We start from the raw sequence: 20,541 nt of genomic DNA, 5'->3' as shown, positions 1-20,541 counted from the left end.
TGGTTCACGGGCTCCGAAGACTGCCCTTTCTGTGGCCTTGTGGAGTCCGTGGACCATGTCTATGTTGAGTGTCTTAGGCTGCACTCCCTTTATGTTTTCCTGAAGAACCTTTTATTGATGTTTTGTTTGCACTTCAGTCCCACGCTCCTGATCTACGGACACCCGGTGCGGAGAGGGGAGGGTCGGGATGGCGACCTCCTCGTGAACCTGCTCCTGGGCCTGGCGAAACGCGCCATTTACCGGTCCAGGCAGCGGGCGATCGAGGGGGCCGTCCATCCTGACTGTCTTCCCCTCTACCGCGGCTACGTTCGCGGCCAGGTGTCCCTGGAGAGGGAGCATGCGGTGTCCACGGACGAGGTTGACGCTTTCCGCGCCCGCTGGGCACCGCAGGGGTTGGGGTGCATTATTGACCCTAATAACCACATTTTAATTTGATGTTTTTAAGTTTCCTTTGCATTTTGATTTCTGTTCGGGCTGTTCCCCCTCCTTTTTGGGGAGCTGCCCCTTTTACTTTGTCCTGATTTAATTTGAGTTTGTTTACTTGGTTTGACCTAAAAAGAGGTCTGTCTGAGAGCCACCTGCACCTGTCTGTCTGTCTGAGAGCCACCTGTACCTGTCTGTCTGTCTGAGAGCCACCTGCACCTGTCTGTCTGTCTCAGAGCCACCTGTACCTGTCTGTCTGTCTCAGAACCACCTGTACCTGTCTGTCTGAGAGCCACCTGTACCTGTCTGTCTCAGAACCACCTGTACCTGTCTGTCTGTCTGAGAGCCACCTGTACCTGTCTGTCTCAGAACCACCTGTACCTGTCTGTCTGTCTGAGAGCCACCTGTACCTGTCTGTCTGAGAGCCACCTGTACCTGTCTGTCTGTCTCAGAGCCACCTGTACCTGTCTGTCTGTCTCAGAGCCACCTGTACCTGTCTGTCTGAGAGCCACCTGTACCTATCTATCTGTCTCAGAGCCACCTGTACCTGTCTGTCTGTCTCAGAGCCACCTGTACCTGTCTGTCTGTCTCAGAGCCACCTGTACCTGTCTGTCCCAGAGCCACCTGTACCTGTCTGTCCCAGAGCCACCTGTACCTGTCTGTCTGAGAGTCACCTGTACCTGTCTGTCTGTCTCAGAGCCACCTGTACCTGGCTGTCCGTCTGAGAGCCACCTGTACCTGTCTGTCTGTCTGAGAGCCACCTGCACCTGTCTGTCTGTCTCAGAGCCACCTGTACCTGTCTGTCTGTCTCAGAACCACCTGTACCTGTCTGTCTGAGAGCCACCTGTACCTGTCTGTCTCAGAACCACCTGTACCTGTCTGTCTGTCTGAGAGCCACCTGTACCTGTCTGTCTCAGAACCACCTGTACCTGTCTGTCTGTCTGAGAGCCACCTGTACCTGTCTGTCTGAGAGCCACCTGTACCTGTCTGTCTGTCTCAGAGCCACCTGTACCTGTCTGTCTGTCTCAGAGCCACCTGTACCTGTCTGTCTGAGAGCCACCTGTACCTATCTATCTGTCTCAGAGCCACCTGTACCTGTCTGTCTGTCTCAGAACCACCTGTACCTGTCTGTCTGTCTCAGAGCCACCTGTACCTGTCTGTCCCAGAGCCACCTGTACCTGTCTGTCCCAGAGCCACCTGTACCTGTCTGTCTCAGAGCCACCTGTACCTGTCTGTCTGTCTCAGAGCCACCTGTACCTGTCTGTCTGGGTGTGGGGCGCAGAACCACCTGTACCTGTCTGTCTGGGTGTGGAGCTCAGAGCCACCTGTACCTGTCTGTATGTCTGGGTGTGGGACTCAGAGCCTCCTGTACCTGTCTGGGTGTGGGGCTCAGAGTCACCTGTACCTGTCTGTCTGTCTGAGAGCCACCTGTACCTGTCTGTCTGTGAGCCACCTGTACCTGTCTCTGTCTGAGAGCCACCTGCACCTGTCTGTCTGTCTCAGAGCCACCTGTACCTGTCTGTCTGTCTCAGAACCACCTGTACCTGTCTGTCTGAGAGCCACCTGTACCTGTCTGTCTCAGAACCACCTGTACCTGTCTGTCTGTCTGAGAGCCACCTGTACCTGTCTGTCTCAGAACCACCTGTACCTGTCTGTCTGTCTGAGAGCCACCTGTACCTGTCTGTCTGTCTCAGAGCCACCTGTACCTGTCTGTCTGTCTCAGAGCCACCTGTACCTGTCTGTCTGAGAGCCACCTGTACCTATCTGTCTGTCTCAGAGCCACCTGTACCTGTCTGTCTGTCTCAGAACCACCTGTACCTGTCTGTCTGTCTCAGAGCCACCTGTACCTGTCTGTCCCAGAGCCACCTGTACCTGTCTGTCCCAGAGCCACCTGTACCTGTCTGTCTCAGAGCCACCTGTACCTGTCTGTCTGTCTCAGAGCCACCTGTACCTGTCTGTCTGGGTGTGGGGCGCAGAACCACCTGTACCTGTCTGTCTGGGTGTGGAGCTCAGAGCCACCTGTACCTGTCTGTCTGTCTGGGTGTGGGACTCAGAGCCTCCTGTACCTGTCTGGGTGTGGGGCTCAGAGTCACCTGTACCTGTCTGTCTGTCTGAGAGCCACCTGTACCTGTCTGTCTGAGAGCCACCTGCACCTGTCTGTCTGAGAGCCACCTGCACCTGTCTGTCTGTCTCAGAGCCACCTGTACCTGTCTGTCTGTCTCAGAGCCACCTGTACCTGTCTGTCTGAGAGCCACCTGTACCTGTCTGTCTCAGAACCACCTGTACCTGTCTGTCTGTCTGAGAGCCACCTGTACCTGTCTGTCTCAGAACCACCTGTACCTGTCTGTCTGTCTGAGAGCCACCTGTACCTGTCTGTCTGAGAGCCACCTGTACCTGTCTGTCTGTCTCAGAACCACCTGTACCTGTCTGTCTGTCTCAGAACCACCTGTACCTGTCTGTCTGTGTGTCTGTCTCAGAGCCACCTGTACCTATCTGTCTGTCTCAGAGCCACCTGTACCTGTCTGTCTCAGAGCCACCTGTACCTGTCTGTCTGTCTCAGAACCACCTGTACCTGTCTGTCTGTCTCAGAGCCACCTGTACCTGCCTGTCTCAGAGCCACCTGTACCTGTCTGTCTGTCTGGGTGTCTGACTCAGAGCCACCTGTACCTGTCTGTCTGTCTCAGAGCCACCTGTACCTGTCTGTCTAGTCTCAGAGCCACCTGTACCTGTCTGTCTAGTCTCAGAGCCACCTGTACCTGTCTGTCTGTCTCAGAGCCACCTATACCTGTCTGTCTCAGAGCCACCTGTACCTGTCTGTCTGTCTGAGAGCCACCTGTACCTGTCTGTCTGTCTCAGAGCCACCTGTACCTGTCTGTCTGTATGTGGGGCTTGGAGCCACCTGTACCTGTCTGTCTGTCTCAGAGCCACCTTTACCTGTCTGTCTGTCTGCGTGTGGGGCTCAGAGCCACCTGTACCTGTCTGTCTGTCTCAGAGCCACCTGTACCTGTCTGTCTCAGAGCTACCTGTACCTGTCTGTCTCTCTCAGAACCACCTGTACCTGTCTGTCTGTCTGGGTGTGGGGCTCAGTGTCACCTGTACCTGTCTGTCTTGTCTGGGTGTGGGGCTCAGTGTCACCTGTACCTGTCTGTCTGTCTGGGTGTGGGGCTCAGTGTCACCTGTACCTGTCTGTCTGTCTGGGTGTGGGGCTCAGTGTCACCTGTACCTGTCTGTTTGTCTGGGTGTGGGGCTCAGCCACCTGTACCTGTCTGGGTGTGACAGCGATGACAACTCTGCATGGCCATATTTTGATTCATCCTCTCACTGGGATGTCTGCGTCACTATAGTCAGAGTCACAGAATAGGCCCTTCGGCCCATCGAGTCTACACCAACAATAACTACCACGAAAGGCGCTAATCCCATTTTCCTGCACTTGTCCCATATCCTTGAATGTTATGATATTTCAAGTGCTCATCCAATTATTTTTAAAAGGTTTCCAGCGTCCACTACCTTCCAAGGCAGTGCATTCCAGATTCTCACCACCCTCGGAGTGAAAAGGTTTTTTCTCAAATCCCCTCTGAATCACCTGCCCCTCACCCTAAAGCTATACCCCTTTGTGACTGACCCCTCAACCAAGGGGAACAGCTGCTCACCCTGTCCATACCCCTCAAAACTCTATATACTTCAATCATGTCTCCCTCAGCCTTAATTGACTGGCTTTCAATTATAGATTTTTTTGGATTAATTTTGGGAAGTTTACTTGGATAACTCCCATTAGTTAGCCAATATGCGCATGCACACATTGTAATAGTTTCCTACAGTAACAAACAGGATCTTCAAGATTGGTTTGATCTCGCAAATCAGCCTCCCATCCATTGACTCTGTCTCCACTTCCCGCTGCCTCAGAAAAGCAGCCAGCATAATCAAGGACCCCACGCATCCCGGACATTCTCTCTTCCACCTTCTTCCGTCGGGAAAAATATACAAAAGTCTGAGGTCACGTACCAACCGACTCAAGAACAGCTTCTTCCCTGCTCCCATCAGACTTTTGAATGGACCTACCTCGCACTAAGCTGTTCTTTCTCTACACCCTAGCTATGACTGTAACACTACATTCTGCACTCTCTCCTTTCCTTCTCTATGAACGGTATGCTTTGTATAGCGAACAAGAAGCAATACTTTTCACTGTATACTAATACATGTGACAATAATAAATCAAATCAATTGATTCTTGACCCTCAGGTTAAAACTTTTTCCCATCTTATAAAATCACAAAGACAGAATGGTGTCTGCACAGGAGGAGGCCATCTGGCCCCTTCAAGCCCATTCTGGCTGTTCTCCAGGAGAAATTTTGCTGGTCCCACCAACTTGCCATTTCCCCAACTTGCCAAGTTTCCCTTTTAAGTGTTTATCCAATAACCTTTTGAAAGTTATTATTGAATCTGTTTCCACCGGCCTTGCGTTTCACATCCTAATGATGATTGTGGAGAAAGGGGAATAAAATCCAAGAAACTAAATAAAATGGGGTGTGAAACCTGGACACTTATGTCAGCCTCCTTTTTATTGACTGCAGCTCAACCTTCAACACCATGATCCCAACAAAACTCATCTTTAAACTCCATGGCCTCGAGCTCGGCTCCTCCCTCTGTGACTGGATTAAAGACTTCCTAACCCACAGACCACAATCAGTAAGGATAGGTAATGACACCACCTCCACGATTATCCAGTGCCTGGCCAGGCTGTGTCCTCAGCCCCTTTCTACACTCTTCATACACTTCTGACTGTGTGGCCAAATTCCGCTCCAACTCGATTTTCAAGTTTCCTGATGGCACCACCGTAGTGAGTCGGATCTCAAACAATGACGGGATGGAGTACAGGAAATAGAGAATCTGGTGAACTGGTGCGATGACAATAGTCTCTCCCTCAATGTCAACAAAACAAAGGAGATAGTCATTGACTTCACAAAACGTAATGGAGGACATGCCCGTCTGCATCAAAGGTGATGAAGTGGAGATGGTCGAGAGCTTCAAGTTTCTAGGTGTCCAGATCACCAACAATCTGTCCTGGTCCTTCCATGCCAATGCTGTAGTTAAGAAAACCCACCAATGCCTCTACTTTCTTAGAAGGCTAAGGAGGTTTGGCATGTCCACTTTCACCAATTTATACATATGCACCATAGAAAGCATCCTTTCCGGATGAATCACAGGTTGGTATGGTTCCTGCTCTGACCAAGACCGCAAGAAACTACAAAGGGTTGTGAACGTACCCCAGTCCATCAAGCAAACCAGCCTTCCATTGATTCCACCTACACTTCCCGCTGCCTTGGGAAAGCGGCCAGCATAATCAAGGATCCCACGCACCCTGGACATACTCCCTTCTACCTTCTTTCGTTGGGAAAAAGATACAAAAGTCTGAAAACATGTACCAACCGACTCAAGAACAGCTTCTTCCCTGCTTTCATCAGACTTTAGAATGGTCCTATCACATATTAAGCAGATCAGTAACTACAACACTATATTCTGCACCTTCTCCTTTCCTTCTCCCCTATGTACTCTATGAACGGTATGTTTTGTATGTATAGCGGGCACGATACAATGCCTTTCACTGTATCCCAGTGCATGTGACAATAAATCAAATCAATCCAATTCGATTAGACCATAAGACGTAGGAGCAGAATTAGGCCATTCGGCCCATCGAGTCTGCTTCGCCATTCAATCATGGCTGATATGATTCTCATCCCCATTCTCCTGCCTTCTCCCTTGATCCCTATTGATCAAGAACCTATCTATCTCTGTCTTAAAGACACTCAATGACCTGGCCTCCACAGCCTTTTGTGGCAATGAGTTTCACAGAATCACCACCCTCTGTCTGAAGAAATTCCTCCTCATCTTAGTTTTGAAGGAGCGTCCCTTCACGCTGTGGTTGTGCCCTCGAGTTCTAGTCTCTCCCACTAGTGGAAACATCCTCTCCACATCCACTCTATCCAGGCCTCTCAGTATTCTGTAAGTTTCAATTAGATCCCCTTCATCCTTCTAAACTCCATCCAGTATAGACCCAGACTCCTCAACCGCTCCTCCTATTACAAACCGTTCATTCCTGGGATCATTCTTGTGAACCTCCTATGGACCCTTTCCAAGGCCAGCACATCCTTCCTTAAGTATGGGGCTCAAAACTGCTCACAATATTCCAAATGGGGTCTGACCAGAGCCTTATACAGCTTCAGCAGTACATCCCTGCTCTTGTATTCTAGCCCTCTAGAAATGAATGCTAACATTGAATTTGCCTTCCGAACTGCCGACTGAACCAGCACGTTAACCTTAAGCGTCCCGAACCAAGACTCCTAAGTCCCTTTGTGCTTCAGATTTCCGATGCCCTTCCCCATTTAGAAAATAGTCTACGTCTCTATTCTTCCTACCAAAGTTCATAACCTCGCACTTTCTCACATTGTATTCCATCTGCCACTTCGTTGCCCACTCTCCTAGCCTGTCCAAGTCATTCTTCAGCCTCCCCACTCCCTCAACACTACCTGTCCCTCTACATATCTTTGTATCATCCGCAAATTTAGCAACCATGCCCTCAGTTCCATCTTCCAGATCATTAATGTTTGTAGTGAAAAGTTGTGGTCCCAACACTGACCCCTTTGGAACACCACTAGTCACCGGTTGCCATCCTGAAAAGGACCCCCTTATCCCCACTCTCTGCCTTCTGTCTGTCAGCCAATCTTCTATCCATGCCAGTACCTTGCCTCTAACACCATTGGCTCTTAGCTTATTTAGCAGCCTCCTGTAAGGCACTTTGTCAAATTCAGTTCAATTATGTCAGTGCTTGTGGAGGATGGTGTGGATATTAGAATTTGGAAGAAAAGCTTTAAAAAAAAATTAAATTCATTTTATTCAATATTTTTCACAATACTGTTAATACAAATGCATTCGCAGCAGCTAATTTGCACACAGCAAGGGCTCACCGACAGCCATGAAACTTCTAACCAATTTCTTTTGGGATACTGAGTGAGAGACTGAAAGTGCATGATCCTATTGAATAGTGGTGCAGGCTCGAAGGGGCGAATGGCCTACCCCCTGCACCTATTTTCTATGTTAGTTGAGGGACAAATATTGGGCAGGCCAGTGCACAGTTTGCCCTCCTCGTCTTCAGAGAGTGCAATGGAATCTTATACATCCAGCAGGGAGGACAGACATGGGACGGAATACTCCCATTCCGCCCGCCACTGGAATTTTAGCGGGTGGGTTGCGGAGAATGTGAAACGCCATTGACGGTCGGGCAGGAATTTCCGGCTTTTAGACCAGCGCGGCTGGAGATTCCGCCCAATGTGTCTCGGTTTGGAAGATGGCATTTCCCACAGTGCAGCGTCCCCTCACTGAGGTTTCAGCATGAATAATGCGCCAAATTGTTCTGAAGTGGGTCTTGAACCCACAACTTACTGAATCAGAGTAAGAAGTCTCACAACACCAGGTTAAAGTCCAACATGTTTCTTTGGTAGCACGAACTCGTGCTACCAAATAAACCTGTCGGACTTTAACCTGCTGTTGCGAGACTTCCTACTGTGCTTACCCCAGTCCAACGCCGGCATCTCCACATCAATACTGAATCAGAGGCGAGCGTTCTGCTGGCTGGGCCAAGCAGATCATTTAATCACCCTCCTTGTCGGATTGGAATTGTGGCTATTCTGAGATTTTCATTCAACCAGGATTTTCATATGTGCAGATTCATAGTGCAAAAAAACCATCAGTGAGAACCAAGTTTCCTTCCCTATGTACTCTATGAATGGTCTGTACAGCGCGCAAGAAACAATACTTTTCACCGTATCCCAATACATGCGACAATAATAAAGCAAATCAAATCAAAACACATAATTGCACAGACCACTTCCCACAATTTTCCTCTTTAGGTATCAGCTTCCAATTCACACGCACATAAAGGCAGAGGAAATGCTGCTTGATAAGGCAACAACAACTTGCATTTCTATAGCCCCATTCGCACAGAGAAACATACCAAGTTATTTTACAGGAGCATTACCGAGCAAACTATGACACCAAGCCACACACGGAGGTATTGGGGGTGGCTGTCCAAATCCCAGGGTTAGATAGATTTTAAGGAACATCTTGTAGAAGGAGAGAGAGATGGAGAGATCAGGGAAGGGATTCCAGAGCTTAAGTCCTACAAAGCTGAGCATTGCTTTCGAGGGTGGTGGAGCTATTAAAATCAGGAAGGCGAATGAGGCCAGAATTGGAGCAATGCAAAGACCTGAAAGTCCTGTAGGACTGGAGTAAGTTGCAGAGATAGCAGGGGAAGGCGGTGAGACCATGGAGAGAGCTGAAAAAACAGATGGTCAATTTTTGCCTGACCAGGAAGCAGTCTAGATGAGTGATCACATAGTAATAGGTTGACATGGCACTGCTGCCTCACAGCAGAAGTCTCACAACACCAGGTTAAAGTCCAACAGGTCTATTTGGTAGCACAAGCTTTTGGAGTGTTGCTCCTTCTTCAGGTGACTCACCTGAATGTACAGCACCACAGGTCCAGCACCTCCCCGCCACAGTTTTCTTAAACAATAATTTACTCATAATATTCTACATGTTGCACTGTGACATTTCTCTGCAGTCAACCAGCAATTATCAAGCAATAAATTTCCAGCGATTTGGTCGACAAGCAATAAGAAAATACTGACAGCGTGGCTTCAAATGGTTCTTGGGTTGAAAACAAATGGGTGTTCATTGAAAAACAAACCTCACAAACAAAGTTACTTTTGATTCCTTCCATTGGACATTTCCCAATGCCAATTATGGTCGGAATTTTACCCCGATTCCGGGGGCGGGTGAGGCTCGGAGAACGACATTTTCCTTTGGCCTCGGGCGGGATCCGTACCAACTTTGGGCGGACGTGCCAGTAAAATTAGACAGCACGGGCGGGATTTTACGGCTTCGCTCGTCCCGAAACTGTAAAATCCCGCCTGAGGTCAACGGACCTTTCCATTGTCCGCCCCTTCCCCGTTCCGATTCCTGTGGCGGGCAGGTGAGGTGGTAGAATTCCAGCCCACGACCATCCAATTCCTTAACGTAAACTCCATTAAAAAAAAACGCTTGGCAATTACCCATTTGCTTGTTGTGATTTTCAAGGTAATAACCTAGTCGTGTGGGGGTTTTCAGTTAACAGAGCCACAAGCGGATGGCTGCCTTGTCAAGTCAGTCCCAGATATCCTGCCCATGCCAAAGAATGGTGTCCAAAGATTTTGGGCACAGCACGCGGAACCGTCCTCCTGTGGGCCCTCTGACTTAGAAATACAGGTTCACTTTGGAGGCCACAGTCTTGCAGCCTTTCACTGACAATAGCTTCTCCTCTTTGGGGTAATAGACCATGCTGCTCGCTATTGTGTTGACAAAGCTCTCGCCGTTAACTCGTCTGGATGCAAGTTCCGCTCTGACACAGGACACCACGTGTTTGAACTCCAGGGGTAGGAAGGGAATAAAATGGTCGATCAAGTTGGTTTGGATGAGGTTAGTCTGCCAGAACCCACCTGGAAGAGAAACATTTTCTTAAAACAAAATTAATAATTCTGCTTGTCTTTACAATACTTAGAGTGAGAATGGTGTTACGTCCCTCCTTTCAGTGTCAATTTTCATCATCGAATCCCCACAGTGCAGAAAGAGGCCATTTGGCCCATCGAGTCTGCACCAACCACAATCCCACCACGCCCCTACCCCCATAATCCCAAGTATTTAGACCATAAGACCATTGGGTATAGGAGCAGAATTAGGCCATTTGGCCCATCGAGTCTGCACCAACCACAATCCCACCACGCCCCTACCCCCATAATCCCAAGTATTTAGACCATAAGACCATTGGGTATAGGAGCAGAATTAGGCCATTTGGCCCATCGAGTCTGCACCAACCACAATCCCACCACGCCCCTACCCCCATAATCCCAAGTATTTAGACCATAAGACCATTGGGTATAGGAGCAGAATTAGGCCATTTGGCCCATCGAGTCTGCACCAACCACAATCCCACCACGCCCCTACCCCCATAATCCCAAGTATTTAGACCATAAGACCATTGGGTATAGGAGCAGAATTAGGCCATTTGGCCCATCGAGTCTGCACCAACCACAATCCCACCACGCCCCTACCCCCATAATCCCAAGTATTTAGACCATAAGACCATTGGGTATAGGAGCAGAATTAGGCCATTTGGCCCATCGAGTCTGTGGTTTTGTCTGTATTGAGTGCACGAAACAATGCTTTTCACTGTATCTCAATACATGTGACAATAAACCAATTCAATTCAATTCCATAAGACGATAAGATATAGGAGCAGAATTAGGCCATTCGGCCCATCGGATCTGCTCTGCCACTCAATCATGGCTGATATTTTTCTCATCCTCATTCTCCTGCCTTCTCCCCATAACCCCTGATCCCCTTATTGATCAAGAACCAGGCTGAGGAGAAGGCAGTTTGTTTGTTCACTACATTTATTTATTTATTTTAAGTTAAATTTGTGTAAAAAAATCGGAGGTTTTTTTTCAAAACAGGAAGTGGGCCCAGCAGGAGTCTGGGAAGGTTTTGGAGGGTTTAAAAGTAGGCCGCACTTTTGAGTGGGCAGCGTCGTTAGCGGGCAGCAGAGTGAGCAGGAGGCAGAGTGAAAGCTGTAGGGCTTTGGCTCACAGGGCTTAGGCAGAAAGGGCGAGCAGGGGTGAGTTAATTCATTTTTTGCTGTTTCTACCTGGTACTGGCAAGGTATCTAGAGAGGATGGGTGTGCAGGCAGTGCAATGTTCCTCTTGCACTATGTTCGAGGTGAGGGACGACGTCAGTGTCCCTGCTGATTATACCTGTGAGAAGTGCATCCATCTGCAGCTCCTCCAAAACCGTGTAAGGGAACTGGAGCTGGAGTTGGAGGAACTTAGGATCATTAGGGATGCAGAGATGGCCATAGACAGAAGCTTCAGGGATACAGTTACTCCGCGGAATGAAAATAGATGGGTGACGGTGAGAGGGGCTGGGAAGAAGCAGTCGGTGCAGGGATCCCCTGTGGTCGTTCCCCTTAGCAATAAGTATTCCGCTTTGGATACGGTTGAGGGGGACGACATACCAGGGGTGAGCCGCAGTGAGAGGATCTCCGGCACTGAGTCCGTCCCTGTGGCTCAGGAGGGTAAGGAGGAGAGCGGGAGGGCAATAGTTATTGGGGACTCGTTAGTTAGAGGGATAGATAGGAGGTTCTGTGGCAGCAAAAGAGACTCGAGGATGGTTTGTTGCCTACCGGATGCCAGGGTCCGTGACGTCTCGGACCGTGTTTTCTGGATTCTTAAGGGGGAGGGGAAACAGTCACAAGTCGTGGTACACATTGGTACCAACGACATAGGTAGGAGAAGGGACGGGGATTTAAAACAGGAATTTCGGGAGCTGGGCTGGAAGCTGAGAGCAAAGACAAAACATGTGGTCATCTCTGGTACGCTACCGGTGCCACGTGATAGCGAGTTGAGGAACAGGGAGAGAGTGCACTTAAACATGTGGTTGCAGGGATGGTGCAGGAGGGAGGGTTTCAGATACGTGGATAATTGGAACACGTTCTGGGGAAGGTGGGACCTCTACAAACAGGACGGGGTGCACCTGAACCAGAGGGGCACCAATATCCTGGGAGGGAAATTTGCTACGGCTCTTCAGGGGGATTTAAACTAATTTGTCAGGGGAGTGGGAAAAGGAGTTGTAGTCCGGAAGTCAGTGTTGAGGGTGGTGAGGTATTGGGGAAGGTATCAAGGTCAAGGGTGGGTACCGGTAGACAGGAAGGTGGGTTGAAGTGTGTCTACTTCAATGCAAGGAGCATCCGGAACAAGGTGGATGAACTTGGGGCGTGGATTGCTACTTGGGACTACGATGTTGTGGCCATTACGGAGACGTGGGTAGAACAAGGACAGGAATGGTTGTTGGACGTTCCGGGGTATAGATGTTTCAGTAAGTGTAGGGAAGCTGGTAAAAGAGGTGGAGGAGTAGCATTGTTAATCAAGGATAGTTTAACGGCTGCGGAAAAGCACTTTGAGGGGGATATGCATACTGAGGTAATATGGGCTGTAGTTAGAAACAGGAAAGGAGCGGTCACGTTGTTAGGAGTTTACTATAGGCCCCCAAATAGTAATAGAGATGTGGAGGAAGAAATTGCTAAGCAGATTATGGATACGTGTGGGGGTCACAGGGTACTTGTCATGGGGGACTTTAACTTTCCAAATATTGATTGGAACCTTTGTAGGTCGAATAGTTTGGATGGGGCACTTTTTGTGCAGTGTGTGCAGGAGGGTTTCCTGACACAATATGTGGATAGGCCGACAAGGGGTGAGGCCACATTGGATTTGGTACTGGGAAATGAACCGGGCCAAGTGTTAGATTTGGTTGTGGGAGAGAACTTTGGAGATAGTGACCACAATTCGGTGTCTTTTGTTATTGCAATGGAGAGGGATAGGGCCGGACGGCAGGGCAAGGCTTACAATTGGGGGAGAGGTAATTATGATGCGATTAGGCAAGAATTAGGGGGCATAAGATGGGAACAGAAACTGTCAGGGAAAGGCACTGATGAAAAGTGGAACTTTTTCAAGGAACAAATACTGGGTGTCCTTGATAGGTATGTCCCTGTCAGGCAGGGAGGAAATGGCCGAGTGAGGGAACCGTGGTTCACGAAAGAGGTGGAATGTCTTGTGAAAAGGAAGAGGGAAGCTTATGTAGGGATGAGGAAACAAGGTTCAGATGGCTCGATTGAGGGTTACAAGTTAGCAAGGAATGAGCTGAAAAGGGGCTGAGGAGAGCTAGGAGGGGACATGAGAAGTCCTTGGCGGGTCGGATCAAGGAAAACCCCAAGGCTTTTTACTCTTATGTGAGGAATAAAAGAATGACCAGGGTGAGGTTAGGGCCGGTCAAGGACAGTGGTGGGAACTTGTGTATGGAATCAGTAGAGATAGGCGAGGTGATGAATGAATACTTTTCTTCAGTGTTCACCAAGGAGAGGGGCCATGTTTTTCAGGAAGAGAAGGTGTTACAGGCTAATAGGCTGGAGGAAATAGATGTTCGGAGGGAGGATGTATTGGCAGTTTTGAATAAACTGAAGGTCGATAAGTCCCCTGGGCCTGATGAAATGTATCCTAGGATTCTTTGGGAGGCGAGGGATGAGATTGCAGAGCCTTTGGCTTTGATCTTTGGGTCCTCACTGTCCACGGGGATGGTGCCAGAGGACTGGAGAGTGGCAAATGTTGTTCCTCTGTTTAAGAAAGGGAATAGAAATGACCCTGGTAATTATAGACCGGTTAGTCTGACTTCGGTGGTTGGTAAATTGATGGAAAAGGTCCTTAGGGATGGGATTTACGACCATTTAGAAAGATGCGGATTAATCCGGGATAGTCAGCACGGATTTGTGAAGGGCAAATCGTGCCTCACAAATTTGATAGAATTTTTTGAGGAGGTAACTAGGTGTGTTGATGAAGGTAGGGTGGTTGATGTCATATACATGGATTTTAGTAAGGCGTTTGATAAGGTCCCCCATGGTCGGCTTATGATGAAAGTAAGGAGGTGTGGGATAGAGGGAAAGTTGGCCGATTGGATAGGTAACTGGCTATCTGATCGAAGACAGAGGGTGGTGGTGGATGGAAAATTTTCGGACTGGAGGCAGGTTGCTAGCGGAGTGCCGCAGGGATCGGTGCTTGGTCCTCTGCTCTTTGTGATTTTTATTAATGACTTAGAGGAGGGGGCTGAAGGGTGGATCAGTAAATTTGCTGATGACACCAAGATTGGTGGAGTAGTGGATGAGGTGGAGGGCTGTTGTAGGCTGCAAAGAGACATAGATAGGATGCAAAGCTGGGCTGAAAAATGGCAAATGGAGTTTAACCCTGATAAATGTGAGGTGATTCATTTTGGTAGGACTAATTTAAATGTGGATTACAGGGTCAAAGGTAGGGTTCTGAAGACTGTGGAGGAACAGAGAGATCTTGGGGTCCATATCCACAGATCTCTAAAGGTTGCCACTCAAGTGGATAGAGCTGTGAAGAAGGCATATAGTGTGTTAGCTTTTATTAACAGGGGGTTGGAGTTTAAGAGCCGTGGGGTTATGCTGCAACTGTACAGGACCTTGGTGAGACCGCATTTGGAATATTGCGCGCAGTTCTGGTCACCTCACTATAAGAAGGATGTGGAAGCGCTGGAAAGAGTGCAGAGGAGATTTATCAGGATGCTGCCTGGTTTGGAGTGTCGGTCTTATGAGGAAAGGTTGAGGGAGCTGGGGCTGTTCTCTCTGGAGCGGAGGAGATTGAGGGGAGACTTAATAGAGGTTTATAAAATGATGAAGGGGATAGATCGAGTGAACGTTCAAAGGCTATTTCCTCGGGTGGATGGAGCTATTACAAGGGGGCATAACTATAGGGTTCATGGTGGGAGATATAGGAAGGATATCAGAGGTAGGTTCTTCACGCAGAGAGTGGTTGGGGTGTGGAATGGACTGCCTGCAGTGATAGTGGAGTCAGACACTTTAGGAACATTTAAGCGGTTATTGGATAGGCACATGGAGCACACCAGGATGGTAGGGAGTGGGATAGCTTGATCTTGGTTTCAGATGAAGGTCGGCACAACATCGTGGGCCGAAGGGCCTGTTCTGTGCTGTACTGTTCTATGTTCTATAACCTATCTATCTCTGTCTCAAAGACACTTAATGACCTGGCCTCCACAGCCCTCTGTGGCAAAGAGTTCCACTGATTCACCACCTTCTGGCTGAAGAAATTTCTCCTCATCTCAGTTTTAAAGGAGCGTCCCTTCACTCTGAGGTTGTGCCTCGAGTGCTAGCTTTTCCCACTAGTGGAAACATCCTCTCCACGTCCACTCTATCCAGGCCTCGCAGTATTCTGTAAGTTTCAATTAGATTCTCCCCTCATCCTTTTAAAATCCATCAAGTATAGACCCAGACCCCTCAACTGCTCCTCGTATGACAAACCTTTCACTCCAGGGATCATTCTTGTGAACTTCCTCTGGACCCCCTCCAAGGCCAGCACATCCTTCCTTAGTTACGGGGCCCAAAACTGCTCACAATACTCCAAATGGGGTCTGATCAGAGCCTTATACAGCCTCAGAAGTACATCCATACTCTTGTATTCTAGCCCTCTAGAAATGACTGCCAATATGGAATTTGCCTTCCGAACTGCCAACTGAACCTGCATGTTAACCTTAAGAGAGTACTGAACCAGGACCCCAAAGTCCCTTTATGCTTCAGATTTCCCTGCTATTTATCCTGCTATTTATAGAATCTCTACAGTACAGAAGGAGGCCATTCGGTCTATCGAGTCTGTACCGACCACAATCACAACTAGGCGCTATTGTCGTAACCCCGCACATTTGCCCTGCTAATCTCCCTGACATCAAGGGGTAATTCAGCATGGCCAATCAACCTAACTCGCACATCTTTGGAGTGTGGGAGGAAACCAGAGCACCCGGAGGAAACCCACGCAGACACGGGGAAAAAGTGTAAACTCCACACAGACAGTGACCCAAGCCAGGAATTGAACCCGGGTCCCTGGCGCTGTGAGGCAGCAGTGCCAACCACTGTGCCACCGTGTTGCCCCACTATTTACCCTGCTAATCCCCCTGACACTAAGGGGCCATTTAGCACGGCCAATCCACCCGGCCTGCACATCTGTGGAATGTGGGAGGAAACCGGAGCACCCGGAGAAAACCCATGCAGACATGGGGAGAACATGCAGACTCCATACAGACAGTGACCCGAGGCCGGGAATCGAACCCAGGTCCCTGGTGCTATGAGGTTCTCCTCTCCTTCTCTCCTGGAGGCATTGACTCTGATGCTCATTCCCTCCAGTGCATCGCTCTGGTAGACATTAACCGCATGAAATTTGACGGTGAACATTAACAACCTGATTCTATCCACATCCCATCAGTCCCCAGTAGCAATTCAGCAGGAGTCACAGGTTAATGAGCAGAAAAGAGAGACAATGGAGATTTCTGTGGTACTGGGAACAGCTGAGGAGCGCCGTCCAACCACCCCAACACAACTCTCCCTCTCCTTATCTAACTGGAGATTGAAGTCGAGGTTTGATCTGATCATTATGCTTCAACTGGTTAATTTGTTGGTTAATAAATTAATTGGTTAATCAGCTGACCCACCGTGGACTCAATCAACCCATTGATTAATGGCTCATCATGGCATTTTTCAGTTAGCACACTCCATTCCTTTACTGAGTCAGAGCTTTCAACACAGAGGTACAAGATGCCAGCAGGTTGGGGCTGAGGAGAGGATGCTTACCCCTTCTACAAACACAGGAACAGGAGGAGGCCATTTAGCCGCTTGGACTATGAGATCATGGCTGATCTGCGACTTCACTCCGCATACCCACCTTTGCCCCGAATCCCTACAGTGCAGAAGGAGGCCATTCGGCCCATTGAGCCTGCACCGACAACGATCCCACCCAGACCCTTTCCCTGTGACCCCACATATTTACCCTGCTAATCCCCCGACACTAAGGGGCAATTGTGTGTGGCCCAAACAATCTAAACCGCACATTATCCCTGAATACTGTCTACCTATCTCAGATATAAAATTAACAATTGATCAAGAACCAACTGCTATTTGTGGAAGAGAGTTTGAAACTTTCAACACCCTTTGTGTGTAGAATTGATTTCCCGATTTCACTTCTCTAGGCCTGGTTCTAACGTTTAGACAATGCCCCTAATCCTAGGCTCCCCAACCAGTGGCAATGGATTCTCCCATTCTATCCTATCTGTTCTCCTTAATATCATAGAATCATAGAATCCCTACAGTGCAGAAGGAGGCCATTCAGCCTATCGAGTCTGCACCGACCACAATCCCACCCAGGCCTTATCCCCACAATCCCGCACATTTACCCTACCCCCTGACACTAAGGGGCAATTTATCATGGCCAATCAACCTAACCTGCACATCTTTGGACTGTGGGAGGAAGCCGGAGCACCCAGAGGAAACCCATGCAGACACGGGGAGAATGTGACCCAAGCCGGGGATCGAACCTGGGTCCCTGGAGCTGTGAGGCAGCAGTGCTAACCACTGTGCTACCCGCTATCTTGTCAAATCTCTGTCAAATCACCCCATAACCTTCCGAATTCCATAGAAAACAACCCTAAGTTTGTTTAATTTGTCCCTGTCGAATTGAAAAATGTACAGGAGAGGAATAAAAGCAATATGTAGAAGATTTGCACAGGTGTTCAGTCAGGAACAGGGCGAGAGTGGGGAGGTAATGTGAAACAGACAGAATTCATTTTGTCAGCTGGGCTTTTTGTGCACTGTTTTATCCTCCACTCGCCAGTGACACACACTTACTGTTGTGGTTGTTGAAGACCGTTATGGACAGTTCATCTTCCAGTTCACTCAGCTTAATGCTCTCCCTTTCCTTCCCACTCAACAAACGGGATAAGGTAAATTCCCTTATCTGGTCGCCGCCAGTATTGCTGTTCGGGAGCAAAGAGGACATGGTGTCACTGAGCATCAACAGAAAGGTCAACAACCATCACTCCAACAAGGAATGCAAGAGACCCAAAGAGTGTTAAATATGTGGGACCAAAAGAGAAAATGCTGGAAAATCTCAGCAGGTCTGGGAGCATCTAAAGTAAAAAGTTTATTTATTAGTAAGTTTGCGGACGACACAAAGGTTGGTGGATTTGCGGACAGCGATGAGGACCATCAGAGGATACAGCAGGATATAGATCAGTTGGAGACTTGGGCGGAGAGGTGGCAGATGGAGTTTAATCCGGACAAATATTAGGTAATGCATTTTGGAAGGTTTAATACAGATAGGAAATATACAGTAAATGGCAGAACCCTTAAAAGTGTAGATAGGCAGAGGGATCTGGGTGGGTGTACAGGTACACAGGTCACTGAAAGTGGCAATGCAGGTGGAGAAGGTAGTCAAGAAGGCATACAGCATGCTTGCCTTCATCGGCCGTGGCATTGAGTTTAAAAATTGGCAAGTCATGTTGCAGCTTTATAGAACCTTTGTTAGGCCGCACTTGGAATATAGTGTTCAATTCTGGTCGCCACACTACCAAAAGGATGTGGAGGCTTTGGAGAGGGTACAGAAAAGATTTACCAGGATGTTGCCTGGTATAGAGGGCATTAGCGATGAGGAGAGGTTGGAGAAACTTGGTTTGTTTTCACTGGAACGACGGAGGTTGAGGGGTGACCTGATAGAAGTCTACACGATTATGAGAGGCATGGACAGAGTGGATAGTCAGAAGCTTTTTCCCAGGGTGGAAGAGTCAATTACTAGAGAGCACAGGTTTAAAGGTTAAGGTGCGAAGGGGAAGGTTTAAAGGAGATGTACGAGGCAGATTTTTTACACAGAGGGTGATGGGTGCCTGGAACTTGTTGCCGGGGGAGGGAGTGGAAGCAGATACGATAGTGACTTTTAAGAGGCATCTTGATAAATACATGAATAGGATGGGAATGGAGGGATATGGTCCCCGGAAGGGTAGGTGGTTTTAGTTAAGTTGGGTAGCATGGCTAGTGCAGGCTTGGAGGGCTGAAGGGCCTGTTCATGTGCTGTAATTTTCTTTGTTCTTTGTTAGTCACAAGTAAGGCTTACATTAACACTGCAATGAAGTTACTGTGAAATTCCCCTAGTCGCCACAGTCCGGCGCCTGTTTGGGTCAATGCACCTAACTAGCACATCTTTCAGAATGTGGGAGGAAACTGGAGCACCCGGAGGAAACCCACGCAGACACGGGGAGAACATGCAAACTCCACACAGATGGTGACCCAAGCCAGGAATCGAACCCAGGTCCCTGCTAACCACTGTGCCACCGTACCGCACCGATCTGTAAGGATGGAAAAGAGCTGACTTTTCGAGTCCAGATGACCCTTTGCCAAAGCTCATCTGGCCTCGAAACGTCAGCTCTTTTCTCTCCTTACAGATGCGGCCAGACCCGCTGAGATTTTCCAGCGTTTTCTCTTTTGGTTTCAGATTCCAGCATCCGCAGTAATTTGCTTTAATAAATATGTAGGACTTGGAAGAGGCGATGGCCTAGTGGTATTATCACTGGACTATTAATCCAGAAACTCAGCTAATATTCTGGGGACCCGGGTTCGAATCCCGCCAGAGCAGATGGTGGGAATTTGAATTGAATAAAAAATATCTGGAATTAAGAATCTACTGATGACCATGAAACCCATTGTCAGAAAAACCCATCTAATGCCCTTTAGGGAAGGAAATCTGCTGTCCTTACCTGGTCTGGCCTACATGTGATTCCAGAGCCACAGTAATGTGGTTGACTCTCAACTGCCCTCCAAGGACAACTAGAGATGGGCAATAAATGCTGGCCAGCCAGCGACACCCATGTCCCACGAATGAATTAAACAAAAATGGAGCAGTTTGAGACAAATATACGCATTGAAGGGGAAGCTAGATATACAAATCAGGGAGAAAGGAAGATAATAACTAATAAAGTTAGATGAGGAGGAGTGGAGGAGGTTCATATGAAGCATAAATGTTGGCATGGGCCATTGAGGCAGTTGCCTGTTTCTGTTCTGTAGACTCGATATAATTCAATGTAATAGAATCATGGAAACCCTATCATGCAGAAGGAGGCCATTCAGCCCATCGAGTCTGCACCAGCAACAATCCCAGCCAGGCCCTATCCCCGTAACCGCACATATTCACCTCTCTAATCCCTCCAATCTACCCATCCCAGGACACTAAGAGGCAATTCAGCATGGCCAATGCACCTAACCTGCACATCTTTGGCGGGAAGGCGTTTTTAAAGATTTTCAAGATTTTTTCTACTTCATGGTTCTTCCTGAGGCCAACCATAATGGGACAATTTCTATCCCAACACACAGGGCGGGTATGCTGTGGGATCAGATCGAATGGCAGCATTACCCCCTGCTCAATGTTACACTCGAGTAACTTTGATGGAAGTTAAACAAGGCACAGTGTAAAACCAGCATTGCACCCAATCCCACAAGTTTCCCTATCGGAATGCGAGGATAAAATTGTCCCGTTGTGTCTAGTGCTTAGAAATATCGTGGGGGGAGTTCTCCCGTCCTGCCCACCACAGGGATCATAGCGGGCAGGGGGCAGGACCATGGAAAGGTCCATTGGC

At 48.6% G+C, this 20,541-nt stretch overlaps 1 protein-coding gene across 2 annotated transcripts in view; it reads right to left on the bottom strand.

Moving 5' to 3' along the window:
- Positions 1–7,350: 7,350 nt before the first annotated feature.
- LOC144502393 (torsin-1A-like) overlaps positions 7,351–20,541 on the bottom strand; it is a 29,678-nt gene continuing 16,487 nt past the window's right edge. For both annotated transcript variants that reach the window (XM_078226255.1, XM_078226254.1), the window contains 2 exons: positions 17,765–17,892; positions 7,351–9,952 (listed from right to left, as the gene is read on the bottom strand). In XM_078226255.1, the coding sequence (XP_078082381.1) occupies positions 9,711–9,952; positions 17,765–17,892 (370 nt within the window). In that variant the 3' untranslated portion in view covers positions 7,351–9,710. The remainder of the gene's footprint in view (positions 9,953–17,764; positions 17,893–20,541) is intronic.

Source organism: Mustelus asterias, chromosome 13 (assembly GCF_964213995.1).
Source record: "Mustelus asterias chromosome 13, sMusAst1.hap1.1, whole genome shotgun sequence".
Taxonomy (NCBI): domain Eukaryota; kingdom Metazoa; phylum Chordata; class Chondrichthyes; order Carcharhiniformes; family Triakidae; genus Mustelus; species Mustelus asterias.
Note: the sequence above shows the minus strand (reverse complement) of the source record. Positions and strands in the feature narration are given on the sequence as shown.